Here is a 17916-nt window from a genome sequence, read left to right as displayed (position 1 = left end):
AGACATGCTGCTTCTAAATCACCTGCAGACGTGCTGCTTCTAGATGATACTGCATCCTCAATTTCTTTTGACTTGTGCTTCCTTTCCCCTGATCACCTAGCCCTGTTTCTTCTGCTCCCTCAACAAAGAGCATTCCCAATTTAGAACACAAGAGCGTGTTTATCCATGATTTTGAATGAAGAAATTCACTTAGTTACTCTTCTGCATTATTTGGGTTAATCTGCATTTTGCAACTACATATTTTTTGAAGTACATTCTCTAAATCTTACTGTTGGCGAAAGTGCTTTAAAATATATAACCTATGCATAAGCAGTTCATAACATTTTATCTGGAATCATAATTTTGTGAGTTTTACTAGCACTTCCCTGCACCTTGCATGCTCACAAGGTTTTAGGCAAATGGGATATCAACCACATAACATGTGTGGTTGCTAGGGGATTTAATCAAGGAACATGATGCAAGTCAATGACCAAATAAATTTTTAAAATTGCCTTAGCATATTAGATTTCTCCAAGTGTGTTAATTATATGAATTTGGTTAGGGCTTGCTTGTATTGTTTCTATATTCTGTTTCTATTTTTGCTGCATTGCTGTGAAGAAACAGGTGATGACAAGGTTCAATTATGCTTCAATTTTTTTGTTTCTGTTGTCATTTATAAAGTGAAGGAAGATTATGAGAATGCACTTGTTTTTTATGTTACTAGTTTTCAATTTCTACTGTCGGTTTGCAACTGTTTAATTGCTTCTATTGCTACAGTAATTTAATATCCAAAATTCACTCTTGTGGACTGAATAGTTCATTTTATGCACAATTCTTAATTAAAATATAAAATAAAGTGAGCAAGTGAATTTGAAACATAAAATAAAATATCCATAAAATTTCTAAATTTTGTAAAAATAAATTTCATTCAAAAAACATTTTTAACATTTTCCAATTGTCATGTACAACAAGATTCTTTTTGGAGCATATAGAAATAAATTTAAAATATTATGGTTAATTAAAATAATAATAATTGACTTATACTTTTATTATTTTATTTTTGTAATTTGTATTCTTTTACATTTTTCATTATTTTAATCTTATTTAAAATTATTATTTGTTTCAAGGACGAATTTGACACGAGTTCTTTAATTTGTTTTGGTTTTGGAAATATGAACCAAACGGGTTGCTATTTTTAATTTTTAGTTTTTGTTTTTGGTTTTTAATTTTCATTTAGGTTCTTGTTTCTATAATTTTGGACAGTCATACCAAATGGCCCCATAACTTTCACTAATTATTTATTATCCAGCTATGATGTTAAGTACTGTATGCTATTTGGTAAAATATGTTCCCATTATTTTTTTGATTGTTGGACTATTTGCATTCTTCCTTGGGAAAGATTTTAAAATTTTCAGTTGAACATTACTATATTATTTTTCTTTATTACTATGCATTGGATGATCCTGAGTATTAACATCAAAATCAACGTTGAGTGAAACCATGTTCCCTTAACCCTTAGTTGGAAGAACTCTTGTTAATTGCCAAATGTTTTTGGTTACATTTTCATTTTCTCTGGTTTTCCTGGTTCAATAACTACTTGTCAGAGATTCCTCCAAATTTCTTACTTTTTCATTTTGTTTGATTGTCTCTCATTTATGTTTTTCCATTTTAGATGGACTTAAAGAGTACTTTATGTTTGGGGTTATATTTCTAATATCAGATATTTTTCCTGGCATGTATTTTTCATTTTGACAAAGAGGGAGTACTTCAAACAAGGGAAGATTGAACAGTTTCGCCAGATTTTGGAGGAAGGGTCTAGCCCTGGTAATTCTTCTCTACCACTTTTTTGCACTATTATTTTTCGTGTATAGTGATTATTTATTTATTTATTTTTTGGGGGAAGGGGGAGGGAGGGGTGCACACAATGATGCTCGTCATCAGTTATATAAGTTTATCTTTGGGATGAAGTTGTCCTTTTGAAATACTATTATATGTATCACCTGAAATTTATCATATTTTGGATGCAGAAATTGATGAATACTATGCTGATGTAAGATATGAGAGGATTGCTATCCTGAATGCTTTGGGGGCCTATTATAGCTACCTTGGTAAAATCGAGACTAAACAGAGAGAAAAGGAAGAACATTTTATTCAGGCGACACAATACTACAACAAAGCGTCAAGAATTGACATGCATGAGCCTTCTACTTGGGTTGGGAAAGGTGAACATCATTATGCAACTTGTGTTTGAAACGTCTATCCTGAACTTGTGAATCTGTTCATAGTAATCCAAAAAGCTCATAATACCCAAATTTTTGTCATGGTTCAAATTGGCAGTCAACTTTTTTTTTCTAGGTCTTTTCTTTTTGTGTTGGTGATAGTGCAAAATGAAGGCCTGTTTCCATGTGTTCTAGACTAGTGGCAGAGTTACTTGATCTTGACTTTGGGTTAGTCGATTCTCTTTCTTGATGGAGGTAGGGAAGAAATATAATTTAGAGGCGGGTAGTTACATGCTATAAGTCTTCCAAAATTGGGGCCTTAGTTAATAGAATGAAAGATGTAGAACCAAGTACACATTCATTCTTATATAAAATAGAAAATGATAGTTGCAAGAATCCACAGCTCATCATGCTGCTTTCTACCACAGAGAGAGACTTGTAAGGAATGGCTCCTCCAGGCAAGATTTGGAACCTACCTATCACATGCTATGTTAGTATTTGAACCCATATGAGTGAGAGGTATTCGTTGATGTGTGTTCCAATGATGTGGTTCTCACATCACTTAAGTGGGTCTAAACATTAATAACATTATGTCGTTGATGAGTTCCAAATTTTACATTGAGGAGCCATTCCTTGAAAGTATTCTTTTTTCTTTTTGAATAAAAAAAGAAGATTTAATAAGACAGAGAGAAATTACATCCCAGGCAAGCATTAAAAATCCTAAAAAAAATTGAAATGAAAAAACAAAATGTGAATAAAAGAACAAATAACAATAACTAACCATGGAATCTCCTAAACCCTTTCCTCCTTAATTCACTGAACACTTTAAAATTTCTAGTTCCCTTTGATCCTTCTTCACCTTAGCATTACCACCATCTAGCCGAATTTCATTCTTCGAGAATTACATATCCTTAAACCAAAATTTTCTATCAAATGCCAAGCTTCTATATCCTTTGCAGAAATCTCCTCCATGGAGGTGGGCAAAATTCTATCCTTACATGTTTGGTTTTTACCATACCATCATTTTAAAAATTACTAGTCCCCTTCAATCCTTCCATTGGAGGTGGCAGCACATAACATAAAATCCCCAAGCAAATCAAAAGATTCAGAAACATAATCATAGTGTGCCCAAATCTTGTCTAAAAGCAAACCCCAATCACTATCAATGTCACGACTCTTCCACTGAACATAAACTTCCTCCTTTATCTCTCAGAAAATGTTCTGTTTCCTCATGAGATGTAACTCACTTTTATTCAGACTTTTTCCTCATTTTAACACCCATATGCATCACTTCCATACAAGTATAGGCCTCACAGCCCCTAAAAGTATCAGAGATAGCTTTCTTATCAGTAGATTTCCCCCTCAAAATCATACTTTTCCCCTGAATTTCATGCTCACAAGACTTTTGGTTCTTAAAAAGAACCCTCCCTTTTTCATTGACTGCAGAAGGCCCATCGGAAGTTCTTTCCTCTACGTGAGTAAAAGAACAAATTACAATAACTAACCACTGAATCTCCTCTGTAAACCCTTTCCTCCTTAATTCACCTAACACTTCAAATTTTCTAGTTCTCTTTGATCCTTCTTCACCTTAGCTTTACTACCTTCTAGCTGAATTTCATTCTTCGAGAATTACATATCCATAAACCAAAATTTTCTATCAAATGCCAAGCTTCTATATCCTTCGCAGAAATCTCCTCCAAGGAGGTGGGCAAAATTCTATCCTCACATGTTTGGTTTTTACCATACCATCATTTTAAAAAATACTAGTCCCCTTTAATCCTTCCATTGGAGGTGGCAGCACAAAACATAAAATCCCCAAGCAAATCAAAAGATTTAGAAACATAATCATAGTGTGCTCAAATTTTGTCTAAAAGCAAACCCCAATCACTATCAAAGTCACGACTCTTCCACTGAACATAACTTCCTCCATTATCTCTCAGAAAATGTTCTGTTTCCTCATGAGATGTAACTCACTTTTATTCAGACTTTTTCTTCATTTTAACACCCACATGCATTACTTCTATACTAGTATAGGCCTCACAGCCCCTAAAAGTATCAGAGATAGCTTTCTTATCAGTAGATTTCCCCCACAAAATCACACTTTTGCCCTGAATTTCATTCTCATGAGACTTTTGGTTCTTAACAAGAACCCTCCCTTTTTCATTAACTGCAGAAGGCCCACTGGAAGTTCTTTTCTCTACGTGAATTTTCTTTCCCACTAAAAGGACAGAATCATCAACCTAACCCCCCAGAGTTGTTTGAGCTGAACCTGTCTTTTGTCACCTCTTTCCTTTAAACCATCCGGGACTGTTGTTTCTTTCTTGTGAAGTGGAAATATCCTATCAGACTTCATGAATCTGCTTCTAAGATGTACATTGCGGAGTTGATGCTAAAGTCTGCTTCGTAGAGTCCCCAGGCTGCCTATAACATTTATCATGTGAACCCTGTGCCTGACTATTTACAGGCGCCTCCTGGGCAGTCTGACTTGAGATTTGGGCCCCCCTTGGATGCTAACTCTATCAGTAAGATGGTGGGCCTGATGATGTAATTGACCCAAACACAAAACCACTTCAAGCTGGTTATGGGCTTATTCAATAGGCGGACCCATTGAGAACTAGGAATGCCCTCTGGTCTGGATTGAACATTTGCTAGATTTGTCTCCTACTACTGCTGTATCATTTCTTGCAAGTATTTCTCTTGACCACATCGTCTAAAGAAGTTATTTCGTACCATTCCTCTTATTTGGAGTTGATTTGAAATATATTCGATTATGGGAATATGAGTGGTCATCTAGGGACAAGCCTCGGTCCAATGATAAGGGTGTTAACTCTCAGACTAATAGTTTTAAGGCATGGAAAAAGCCTCTCTAATTGCAGGTAAGGTTGCATACATCATTGTCTCTAGACCCTTGATAAGTGTGGAATTGTGGGAGCTTTGTGCAGTAGATGTTGCGCCAATCATTAGTGGTTGATTGTTTAACCAGTATGCCCATTGAATTATTTAGTAGATTGCTTTTCTTAATTTAGAATTAGATTGTGAATTGTCAAGATGAATTGATGGAATTGGTGGGGATTTCCTCATAGTTTTATTGAGTTGTTCTGTCTCTTGGATTTTTGTTACGTGCCTTCTGTGGGGATTGGGTATAGCTTGAACTTTAGTACTTTTTCTTTACCTGGTTCTTAACTTGGCCAATTTCAAATTTGAAATTTCAAAGCAATCCTTTTAAGGTGTCTATCTGTCTGCTATTCTAGTATTTTTTCACCATACTCAGTGTAGTGCGTACGTATTGTACTTGGTGAGTAGGTTTCTGTTCCAAAGCTCACCAGAAATTCAGTTTTCTATGTTCTATTTTGAAAGTGTATCTTGTCATGTTTTAAATTGTTTCATTCAGGGTGTCCAAGCAGCCCTTTTGGAAAAGTGGGTGATTTCAGTTGGACTGGGGAGTCAAAACCTGCACAGATTTGTTTTGGGGTGTGTCTATGTTACCATATAACCATAGCAGACATTGTGATTTAATAAGTATGCCATTGATTATGCATTGTGGAAATATGTGATCCTTCAACTTGTGTTTGCTCCTAACAGGTCAGCTTTTACTGGCTAAGGGTGAAATAGAACAGGCATTTGCTGCATTTAAGATTGTTTTGGATGGAGATCATGATAATATTCCTGCCCTACTTGGTCAGGTATTTCAATTGCCCTGCTTGCATTGAACAAATTTATTTCAATTATAAGGTGTTGCAGATGATGCTTGTGCAGAATATATTAATAATTGGAAAGATTACTTCATATCAATTGTAATTTTTTAGTCGTAATGGCCTGTTGTGATGATCATTGGTGAATTGATAAAATATGTTGGTGGAATGTCATCTGGGAAATTTGTGAATATCCCAACTTTGAGACCACAAGATTGCATGGAAGTTGGGAGCAACCTTTCCTAGAGGAGAATATAAGGCTTTATTTCTTCATTTCTCTATAATAATTTTTTTTGCTATAAAAAGGTGAAAATATCACCAAATAAATTGGCTCCTTCTCTATATAGTCAGTGTAGGGGTAAGATTGGAACAAAGTTGTCAAATTCATTTTGGGTAGCCCTGTATCTGTGAAATCACTTGATATTAGAATTCAATTCAACTCGTTTAGTATGGTTTATGTTTTCAGTTTTTGGTTTTCGTTTCTTTCTAGTGAAGAAACAGATTATGAAAACATGCTTGTTTATGTTGATGGTTTTCAGCTGTTCGCAAGAAAATTGAAAACCAAAATTTATGGTTTTCGGTTGTTTTGGCAACTTGTAACTAGAATATTTTACTATCCAGAATTAAATTTTTTGGATTAAATAATTATCCATACTTTTAATTAAAATAAAAATAAAATGATTATATGAATTTAAAAATCAAATAAAATAAAAATTCCCATTTTTTTTTTTAAAAAAAAAACTGAATAATAATAGGTCATTTACAAGATATTTGTACTATAATTCAATTGTCATATACAATAAGATTGTTCTTGTAAAGTGGATTTTGAAATATGCTAATGAAGTAAAATAATTATAATAGTTTTTATTATAGTATTTTTAATTATATATTTTTTATTATTTTAATCATATTTTGTAATTGTTATTTGATTCAAGAATAAAATGAGCATTTGTTTAATCAAGTTTTTAATTTGTTTTAGTTTAACAAATATTAACCAAACATATTGCTGGTTTTTAGTTTTTGTTTCTAGTTTTTAGTTTTCATTTTCATAATTTTGGACAGTGATATCAAATAACCCCTTGATGAATTTACTATATTCTATATTCCCAGATTGTGAATGATCATAATTGTTATATATGTGTGTGGCTCTTATACTTAGTGGGATTCACAAACAAAGGAAGAAAAACATGAGTTTTGAAGTGTTCCTAAGTGGCAGTAGAAGACTTGTTGATGAGTGGCATGTACTCGTTGACGAGGAGATCTAGAGAGCGAGAAAAATTCAGAGATCTTGAAATACCGAGAGCAGAACATGGGCTCGTCGACGAATGCCCTGTTTTTGTCGATGAGTGTCCTTCTTGGTCTTGTCGACGAATCATCTTTTCTCATTGACGAGAAGTTCTGGGCTGCAAGTAGTTTTTTGAATTTTAAATTTGAACATTGGGGTGGTTGGGTAATTGGAGGGAAACCTCCGAAACACTTTTGTATATGTCATTTTGGGCATGTATTGAGTGGGTGTGATCATTTTGAGAAGTGTATTATGTACTTTGAGATTTTCATAGTGAAATTTGTGTGTCATTGCTTTCGTGGATGTAGGCTTTGCCGAACCACATAAATCTTGTTGTTGTTCTTGTTGTTTATCATTTTTCTGGTTGTGTTGCATTTAGTTGTTGTATTTATTCCGCTGTACTTAGTATTTATCCCATCCATATAACAACAAATTGGTATCAGAGAGATTGTTGTTATGGCATTGGGATCGTCTTCTGTAAGATTTGACATTGTCAAGTTTGATGGAATCGGAAACTTTGGTTTATGGTAGAGGAAAGTGAAAGACATTCTTGCACAACAAGGAATGGAAAAGGCATTACTTGGTGTTCAATCGGATGGAATGAATGAGGCAACATGGGGAGAATTGCAAGCAAAGGCCGCTTCTGCAATACGCTTGTGTTTGGTCGACGAAGTACTGTATTGGGTGATGGAGGAGGATTCTCCAGCCGCTATATGGTGAAAGTTAGAGAGCCAGTACATCTCCAAATCTCTCAATAATAAACTTTTTCTTAAGTAACGTTTGTATTGGCTTAAGATGGTCAAAGGATCAAACTTAGATCAACACATTAATGTTTTTAATCAAATTATTAGTGATTTGATGAGAGTTGATGTTAAGTTTGATGAGGATGACAAAGCTTTGATGTTGTTAAACTCTTTGCCCTCGACTCATACCTATGAAAATCTTGTGATCACTCTTACGTGGGGAAAAGAAACTCTTGATCTTGAAGAGGTAACAAGTGGTTTGCTAAATTTTCATCAAAGATTGAAAATATGTGATGAAGGAGAAGGACTTGTGGTAAAGGGTAATAATGAGCGAGGCAAAGGAAAGTCCAAACATTGATCAAGTAAGAAATTTCGAAATCAATCCAAGAAGAAGAAAGAAATCCGGTTTTATAAATGCGGTAAAAAGGGGCATGTGAAACCGGAGTGTCCGGATTGGAAGAAGCGAAATTTTGAGAAACATGAAGGTACTTCAAAATTTGTGAATGTTGTTCAAGAAGGAGGTTCAGCGTGTAGTAATGGTGATATTCTATTAGTTTCAGCGGGGTCGGATAATCTAACGGACTCTTGGATACTTGACTCTGTATGTTCTTATCACATGATTCCGAACAAGGAGTGGTTCAACACTTACAGGTTAGTGAATTCTGGATTAGTTCTTATGGGTAATGATGCTTCTTGCAAAATCATTGGCATAGGAAATGTAAAGATAAAAATGTTTGATGGTGCTGTAAGAATGTTGTGTAATGTAAGACATATACGAGAGTTGAGAAAGAGTTTGATATTATTTGGAACTTTGGATTTTAATGACTTTAATTATAAGTCTAAAGGTGGAGCTTTGACGATATGGAAATGTAATCTGACTGTAATGAAAGGGCAGAAACTAGATGGGAATATTTACACATCACAGGGAACTACCATTGTAGGTGGAGCTGCAGCCATAGATGCTAAATCAAATGAGACTGTCTTGTGGCATATGCGCCTTGGGCATATGGGGGAACACGACATGAAAGAACTACACGAGGAAATTGTTGAAGGGCTTGAAATCATGTCAGCTGGAAATTTGTAGGATTTGTGTTCTTGGAAAATATAACAGGGCAAGGTTCACATAAGCTATACACAAGACAAAGGGTATTCTTGATTATGTGCATTCAAATGTTTGGGGTCCGGTTAGAGTTGCATAAAAGGGTGGACATGTGTATTATGTGAGTTTCATTGATGATTACTCACGGGAGGTCTGGGTTTACTTCACGCGTCACAAATCAGATACGTTTGCCAAGTTTAAGATTTGGAAGATTGGGACCGAGTATGCTGATTCTCGGTTTATGGAGTTTTGTGCGGAGCAGGACATCAAGAGACACTTTACAGTTCACCGGACACTTCAACAAAATGGTGTGGCAAAATGGATGAACCAGACTCTTTCTGAAAGGCCTCGGTGTCTCAGATTAAATGCAGGGCTACCGAAGAACTTCTAGGCCGAGGCAGTGAGTATGACTTGTTTTCTGATAAACCGATCACCAAGGACATCGCTAGAGGGTAAAGTGGCAGAAGAGGTTTGGACGGGAAATGCAGTAGACTACTCCGGATTGAAGGTATTCGGGTGTCTAGCCTATGTTCACATATCTAGTGAGGAGAGGTCTAAGTTTGACTCAAAGTCTCGTCGTTGCATTTTTTTGGGATATCCAGAGGGTGTGAAGGGGTATAAGCTATGAGACTCAGTGACAAATAAGGTGGTGATCAGTAGAGATGTAGTCTTTGATGAGAAGACTATGGTGAAGCGTGCTCTAGAGTGTGATGAACAAAAACAAGAGTCAGAAAGATGGGGCAGTGATGAATGTGTTGTGCAAGTGGAATTGGAAGCTCAGGGCAACGACAATGATCATGGTCCTATGGTTGCAGAGAGTTCTAGATCAGGAAATCAGCAAGTCGACAATATTCCTATACGGAGATACAGACGCAATATCAGGCCTCCACCAATGTATGAATTTGAAGAGTTAGTATCTTATGCTTTCTTTACTAGTTGCAACGATCCAACTACATTTCAAGAGGCAGTGCACGGTCAGGAGAAAGATAGGTGGATGAATGCGATGATTGAGGAGATGGAATCACTACATAAGAACTAAACTTGGGATTTTGTGGAGCTTCCTGATGGGAAGCCACCGATACGTTGCAAATGGGTATATAGGAGGAAGAAAGCAATTTTAGAAAAGGAAAGAGAAAAGTTCAAGGCACGGTTGGTGGCAAAAGGATACTCACAGAAAAAAGGTATAGATTATGATGAGATCTTTCCTCCGGTGGTCCAACATACTTCTATCAGAATTGTGTTGGGGTTGGTAGCCTATTATAATCTTCATTTGGAACAAATGGACGTGAAGACGGCATTTCTTCACGATGACTTGGAGGAACAAATCTACATGGTATAGCCGGAGGGATTCATTGAGCCGAGAAAAGAAAATTTTGTTTGTAGGTTGAAGAAATCTCTTTATGGGCTGAAATAGTCTCCAAGGCAATGGTATAAACGGTTTGATTCTTACATGATCAAGATTGGCTACAAAAGGTGTGAGTATGACTGCTGTGTATATGTGAGCAAACTTGAGGATAATTCTCTTATTTTCTTGTTATTGTATGTCGATGACATGTTGATAGCTGCAAAAGATTTAACTGAGGTGAATCAGTTAGAGGACCTGTTGTATACGGAATTTGACATGAAAGATCTTGACTCGGCCAAGAAAATACTTGGGATGGAGATTCACCGCGATAGAACTGTAGGGAGATTATGGCTATCTCATGGCGGTTATGTGCATAAGGTGTTGGAGAGGTTTAGCATGACTGATGCAAGACTGGTTAGTACACCTCTAGCAAATCATTTTAAGTTGTCTACTATAGATTGCCCAAGTACGGATGAGGAAATCCTGGACATGTCAAAGGTCCCCTATGCTAGTGCTGTGGGAAGTTTAATGTATGTCATGGTATGTATGAGACCAGCTTTGGCTTATGCGGTGAATGTGGTAAGTAAGTTTCTCTTTAATCCAGGAGGGTAGCATTGAGAAGCCGTCAAATGGATACTTAGATATTTACGGGGTGCATCGGGATATGGCATCATGTTCGGCAAGCAACAGGGTTGTCCTTCAGTTATGGGGTTTGTAGATGTTGATTATGTTGGAGATATGGATGACAGAAGGTCTACAACGGGATATTTGTTTACTCTTGTAGGAGGACCGGTATGTTGGAGACCCATGGTACAGTCTCTGGTAGCATTATCCACGATTGAGGCGGAATATATGGCAGTTTCCGAAACTGCAAAGGAAGCCTTATGGCTTATTGGTTTAGATAGAGAGCTGGGGTTACAGCAAGTTGGAGTGGTGCTGCATTGTGATAGTCAGAGTGCCATTTATTTGGTGAAAAATCAGATATACCATGCTAGAACTAAGCACATTGATGTGAGGTTCCATAGGGTTCGGGAATTGATTGCTTCGGGTGAGCTTGTGTTGGACAAAGTTCACACGTCTGAAAATGCAGCGGATATTCTGACGAAATCTGTTATTTTGAGGAGTTCAAGCATTGCTTGGACTTACTCCATGTCTCCAATTGATAGAAGGGAGCAAACCCAACCGAGCAGTTCAAGTTCAAGGTGGTGCAGTTAGATATATTTTTTCGGGATTCTCCTAAGGGGCGTATAATCGCCAAGGTGGAGATTGTTATATTTGTGTGTGACTCTTATACTTAGTGGGATTCACAAACAAAGGAAGAAAAACATGAGTTTTGAAGTGTTCCTAAGTGGCTGCAGAAGATTCGTCGATGAGTGTCTTGTATTCGTCGACGAGGAGATCCAGAGAGCAAGAAAAATTCAGAGATCCTGAGATACCGAGAGCAGAAAATGGGCTCGTGGACGAATGCCCTGTTCTCCTCAACGAGTGTCCTTCTTGGTCTCGTCGACGAATCCTCTTTTCTCATCGACGAGAAGTTCTGGGCTGCGAGCAGTTTTTGAATTTTGAATTTGGGCATTGGGTTGGTTGGGTAATCGGAGGGAAACCTTCGGAACACTGTTATATATGTCATTCTGGGCATGTATTGAGTGGGTGTGATCATTTTGAGAAGTGTATTGTGTACTTTGAAATTTCCATAGTGAAATTTGTGTGCCATTGCTTCCGTGGATGTAGGCTTTGCTGAACCACGTAAATCTTGTTGTTGTTCTTGTTGTTTATCATTTTTCTGATTGTGTTGTATTTACTTGTTGTATTTATTCTGTTGTGCTTAGTATTTATCCCATCCATATCACAACAATAATGTAATTCTTGATGTTTGTGACACTCAACAGAGTGGTTCATGGTTTGTACCGCGGGGTCGCATCCCCTTGATGCCCAGCTAATAAAAATTTCTCTTTACCGATCGAAAAAAAAAGAAAGGAATTTACCATTTTCTCGTTTTTTCCCCTATTGCTTTGATATGCCAACAAAGCTGATCTGATCTTTGGCATATGTGGAGCTCAGAGGTTACTTCTCTAATTTTCTCAGATCTGATCCAAGTGATATGAGGCCCAGTTATGAGAAATTTGAACGAAATGTCTTATCTTGGAACTTTAATAATTTCCTTTTCATTAGGAACATCCTTCTTCTCTTTCTGCTTCGTTTCATTAGGAACAGATATATGTCTTAGCCACAGGACCAGCTTTTGGTTGAAGTCTAGGAATTTGATTGTAGCTGCATGAAAGTGGAGCTAGATGAAGATCCGAGAATAGTGCAAAAATTAGACTGATGCAGCAAGAAGGTTTGTAAGTTTTCTAGTCAGGTGGAGCGAAATGTTCCTCTCTTGATAATATTTAGTAATAAAAAAGGATAAAGAAAGGTTTAGAGGTTTCATCAAATGAAATGCTTAAAAAATTGTGCCATGAAGCATGGTGTGGATACAGGTCATGGTATAAGTGTACAACACATGTGGATTAGAGGGCATGACATATCCTAAAAGCAAAAGATATGACATGGAGGAGATGTACAATTAATTAGTATAGAAGATAAGTTAATCATGATAGTTATTACGTTTGTAATATTCATATATGCACGTATACTTTTAATACACACACCCACTAACACACACACACACAGAATAATAACACAGGGCAGGGTACGCCACTAAACAGATACAAGGACATGGCAAATCCTAAAAACATGGGATATGACATGGTAACAATACACGGTTGATAAATATATATATTTTTTTCAAAATGAAGTCCCATTAAATAAAACAAAGCACTAGTACAATATTCTGAGGACAAGACACCTTCCAGGAATCAACTAAAACTAAAAGCACTTCAATAAGGCTGCCTACCAAACCCGTTGAAGATTGGGCTACAAAATCCCCTAAAAAAAATCCCAAAGAATTTGCCCAAAAAGAAGCAAGAAAGACAACTCTATCCCACAGCAAATGGATAAAAATTGTTTGAGACTCAAGAACTCTTGTTTCTCGCTCAAGCCACAAAATCCAAAGGATAGCATATGCTGCACATGTCCATAAAGCTCTCCCTTTTTTATTTTTTTCAAAACCCTTAATCTCACCAACTGGAAGTCATCAACAATTTTTTTTGATTGGCAAAAAGAGAATGCAATAAAAGGTCCATTTTTACAAGCAGGAGAGGAGAGAGAAAGCAAAGGACAACAATTAACTGTGTGACAATATATTAAAAAAATTGAATATTAGGTAGTCTCCGGCATGTACTGTCCGTTGAACCAAGAGAAAAGCCTGTAGATTCATCTATCTTTGAGGATTGTGAGAGAAGTAGAAGTTCCTTCATGAACTCTAGCATTTCTTTTTCTCCACGTAACCCAAAAGATGGTGGGAGGGATCAAGGCTTTTTCCCCTTGTATATTTGCAGAAATAGAAATACCTTCCAAGCTCAGATTTCCTTTCCTACAGATTTAGCAGTGGCCCATTGCTGTCCCAAAACAGTGTGGCCGGATTCCACAAAGCTTTGGTCCAGGGGCAGTGGAGCAGAAGGTGATCAACAGTTTCAGCATCAACTTTACAAAGAAAGCATTTGTTATCCAAAGTGAAACCCCTACTCTGAAGATAATAGTCTAAGAATCTTCACCAAAGCTGCCTCCAAGCAAAAAAAGCAACTGTGGTTGGTGCAAGGGTTTTCTAAATGTCTTTCCAAGGGAAATAAGGTCTAGCCTCAAGAGTGTCTTTCCAGCCGCCTCTAGAAGGAGCTGACCGTGAAGTAACAATTTTTGTTGATCTTCCAAGGGGGCACATCCATAATTGTCCTACTGGGGACATTTCTATAGAGATAGCCACAATGTTACCTAGAATGTGTAATGTTCAAGTTCCATGGAACAGGAAAGGGTTGTGGTATGCACATTCTCTAAAAGATGGAACATTAGGAGTATATTTATGTAGATATATTGGTGAGAAATATGTAATGACAATTGTATATTTTGGGGAGGATGTTGAAGCATTTCAAAAGCTATAAGAGATTTATTTTTTGGGTGAAATAGATTATTAAAGACTGAGAATGGAGTTATAATGCAATAATTCTCCATTCTAACTAGTAAAAAAAATATCCTATGTGAAAAATATTGAATTAAAATTTTGGATCGTTAGAATTAGTGTTCCAAAAGGAAAATATACCATGTGCTGGAACATTTGTACCAATACGTGGTTGGCTATGGTGTTATGTTTTCTGGTAACTCCAGGTGACGTTAAAAATCAGCGAAAGCATCAAGCTACCAATCATGGGCCCTTCGAACAAAAGAGATGTTCCAAGTTGCCCTGTTGGTGGAATGGTCAACATAACTCCTCACTGGCGTGTCATTGTAAAATGTGAGGTTGAAGAGTCCAGGGAATTGAGAGTTAAAGGGAGATGTGCTGCACGAGCAGTTATGCCAAAAGAAGGTGTTGTTCCTATTTCCAATATGAAAGTGGATGAGAGTGAACAAGTCCCACCATCTGGACTGCCCCGTTTGAGAGCACTTAACAAAAAACTGTTTATAGCACTTATCACTTAAAATAAGTACTTTTACAGAAGAATGACATTTGACTTGCAGGACAACAAACACTTATTGCAATAAGGCTTTTTTAGAACCACTTTTTTGAGAACTATTTAAGTGAATTTTGAGAAGCAATACAGGATAGCTTTTGGCTACTTATTAGTGATACTGTTCATAGGTGGGGTCAATTTTGTAAATATAAGAAAATTTAGTTACCATTTTATATTTTAAAAAATACATTAGAAGATAATCATATATTATTTTATTATGCATTATAATATATTAATTATTAATGAAACATAATTAAATTTTGGAACAAAAAAGAAAAACCATCTATTAATTTAAATTAATATTAAAAATAAAAATACTAATTTAGTTAATAATATTATTTTAACATAAATTAATATGATAATCATATGTTGTAAATATATATTAAGAACAAGATTATTATTAATCAAAAAAAGAATATTTTTTTTACTTAATAAAAAAATTTAAATATTAATTAAAAATAATAGTTAAAATAATTATTGATTAAATTGTTGTTTAAAAATTAATCATATATTATTTTATTATGCATTATAATATATTAATTATTGATAAAATATAATTAAATTCTAGAATGAATAAAAGAACCATCTATAAATTTAAATCAATATTAAATAAATTAAGAGCTTTAATTTAGTTATTAATACTATTTTAACATAAATTAATGTAATAATCATATGTTATAAATATACATTCATAAAAAAATTATTGTTAATTCATAAATAATATTATATTATTTTAGTTAATAGAAAATATTTAAATTTTAATTAGAAAAATAATATAATTAGCATTTAAATTTTTAATCATAAAAATGTTAATATTTGTTAAAAACATATTTAAAAATACATAGTAGTTATTATAATTCAATTCTGGATTGAACAAGAATTATTTATTAATTTAAATTAACATTTAATAAATTAAGATTTTAAATTTAATTAATAATATTATTTTTATCATTATTTAATATGATAGTAATATGTTATAAATATACATTAATGGCAATATTATTATTAATTAAAAATAATAATCTTATATTATTTTTAATAGAAAATATTTATATTTTAATTATAAATAATTATTAATGAAATTGTTAATTGAAGAATATTAATATTTGTAATTTAAAATATGTTTAAAAATAATCTTATAGTACCCTATAATAAAAGTAATTGTCCAAATACCACTTATTTTAAACACAAACAAACACCACTTATAACTTTCAGCACTTTTCTAGTTCAACACTTATTAATTATTATCAGCACTTATTAAATTCAGTACTTCTTCTAAAAAGTACTTCTGCACAAGTGGTTCCAAATGATCCCTAACACCTTTCTAATGCATTTCCAACCACTGACCCTATAGCACTGCTTGGGCTCATGGGAAATTCATATGTTGTAATTGAGGCTGTATGTTAAAGCAATAATATTTTCCCAAAGTAACTCCTCGTTCATGGATCTCGACATCCACTTGCCCAAGAGGGCCTTTCTTAAGAGAGAGAGATTTGAGACTCATACTGCCTCTTGGGATTGGTTGTTGGACAACATCTCATCTGACCAAATGGAGTTTAAAAACCTTTCATGTGTTTCCCCAAAGAAATCATTTTTGAATGTCTTCCAAACTTTTGGTCATAATACAAGGAATGTGGAAGAAGGACATGAAGTAAGCTAGGAGGTTGGAGAGGGTGCTTTTGATGAGAGTGAGTGTTTCAGAGGAAAATTATAAAATAGCCCTGAATAATTAAAATATCAAAATAAATGCCTAAAAAAAATTAAAATATTCAAATGAACCTTGAATTAATTGAAATTCCTATTGTATCAAATTTCCTAAACAAAGAAAAATTCGTAATTTTGATATATATATTTATTTACTTTTTTTTTTTTGAATTTTAAGGAGAGAAAATTTGATCTTGAGTTTTGAAATGGTATCGTAGCAACACCTTAATAGCCTCAAACAACTTCAACCAAGCAACAACTGAGGAACTAGCATGAGCTCATGGAATCATTAATTGGCATGGGAAAGTAGCAAGTGGGTCCTTTGAATAAAGACTCATCACTTGAAAGCTTTAAATCATTGTTCTGTTTGTGATGATACTGATGTCGGTATCGTAAAATTTTGAGCTTGAGAAGCACTGTCTGATCTAGTGAAGTCACCTACAAGCATAGAAGGCTCCAAAATCCTTCTACATGGTAAAATGCTGTCCAAACAAGAAATTAATTTAACATTCAAACCTAAATGCAAATCAATTCAATATGCACTTGGCACATATTCAAGTATGATAGGAAAAGTTTTGCTAGATTTGGTTAAAGAACATGTGGAGGGAAAAATTTAGTTGATGGGAGTGCATATTCAATGTATAGAGAAGAACTCTTCTCAAGGGTATTCTAATTTCTCAATAACTGTTTCAATAACTAAGTATTCTTCAATAAATTCTAGAGAAACCAATTGTGGCTCATTCCTTGTCTTAGGAGTGGGCAATTGTAGTTTAGAAGTTGAGTCATTGACAAGAATTTCAGTCCTTGTGATTGGCAACTCATCTTTAATCTCATTGGAATGCTCAATAGCTAAGTATGGTAGACTAGCCAATAGGGCTACAAATGAACCAAGCTGCTCATGAGCGGCTCAGGGGCTTGACTCAGTAAGAGCTTGTTTATTATTTAAATGAGTGGTTCCTAAACCTAGTTTTTAGGTTTGTAAAATAAGCCGAGCTTGAACATGTAAGGGCTTGGCTTGTTTTGAGCTTGTGAACAAGCTCGACTAAGCTTGGTAGTGGGCTCAAATTAAATTTTGGTACTTAAAAAATGTTTTATTTATTCAAGTAGTTAACTTAGCTATTGATTTCATTCACGAATTTGTAAAATAGCAAGCTAACACATGAGTAATAATATTGGTCAATTAAACACATTGGCGGAAGCGGGCTCAACTTATATAGAAAGAAGGGAGACCCAAGAAGATTTCCAT

General features: G+C 35.0%; 1 protein-coding gene across 2 annotated transcripts in view; it reads left to right on the top strand.

Moving 5' to 3' along the window:
* Positions 1 to 17916, top strand: part of LOC131159990 (protein CTR9 homolog) — a 66352-nt gene that overhangs the window by 1070 nt on the left and 47366 nt on the right. Inside the window, exons 2-4 of one of the 2 annotated variants that reach the window (XM_058115252.1) lie at positions 1737 to 1803; positions 2007 to 2201; positions 5781 to 5881. In XM_058115252.1, the coding sequence (XP_057971235.1) occupies positions 1737 to 1803; positions 2007 to 2201; positions 5781 to 5881 (363 nt within the window). Of the gene's footprint in view, positions 1 to 1726; positions 1804 to 2006; positions 2202 to 5780; positions 5882 to 17916 lie in introns of both variants that reach the window. The other variant, XM_058115253.1, reaches the window with a different exon arrangement.

This window comes from Malania oleifera, chromosome 7, assembly GCF_029873635.1.
Source record: "Malania oleifera isolate guangnan ecotype guangnan chromosome 7, ASM2987363v1, whole genome shotgun sequence".
In the NCBI taxonomy this organism is placed as follows: domain Eukaryota; kingdom Viridiplantae; phylum Streptophyta; class Magnoliopsida; order Santalales; family Ximeniaceae; genus Malania; species Malania oleifera.
This window is presented reverse-complemented; position numbering and strand designations above follow the sequence as displayed.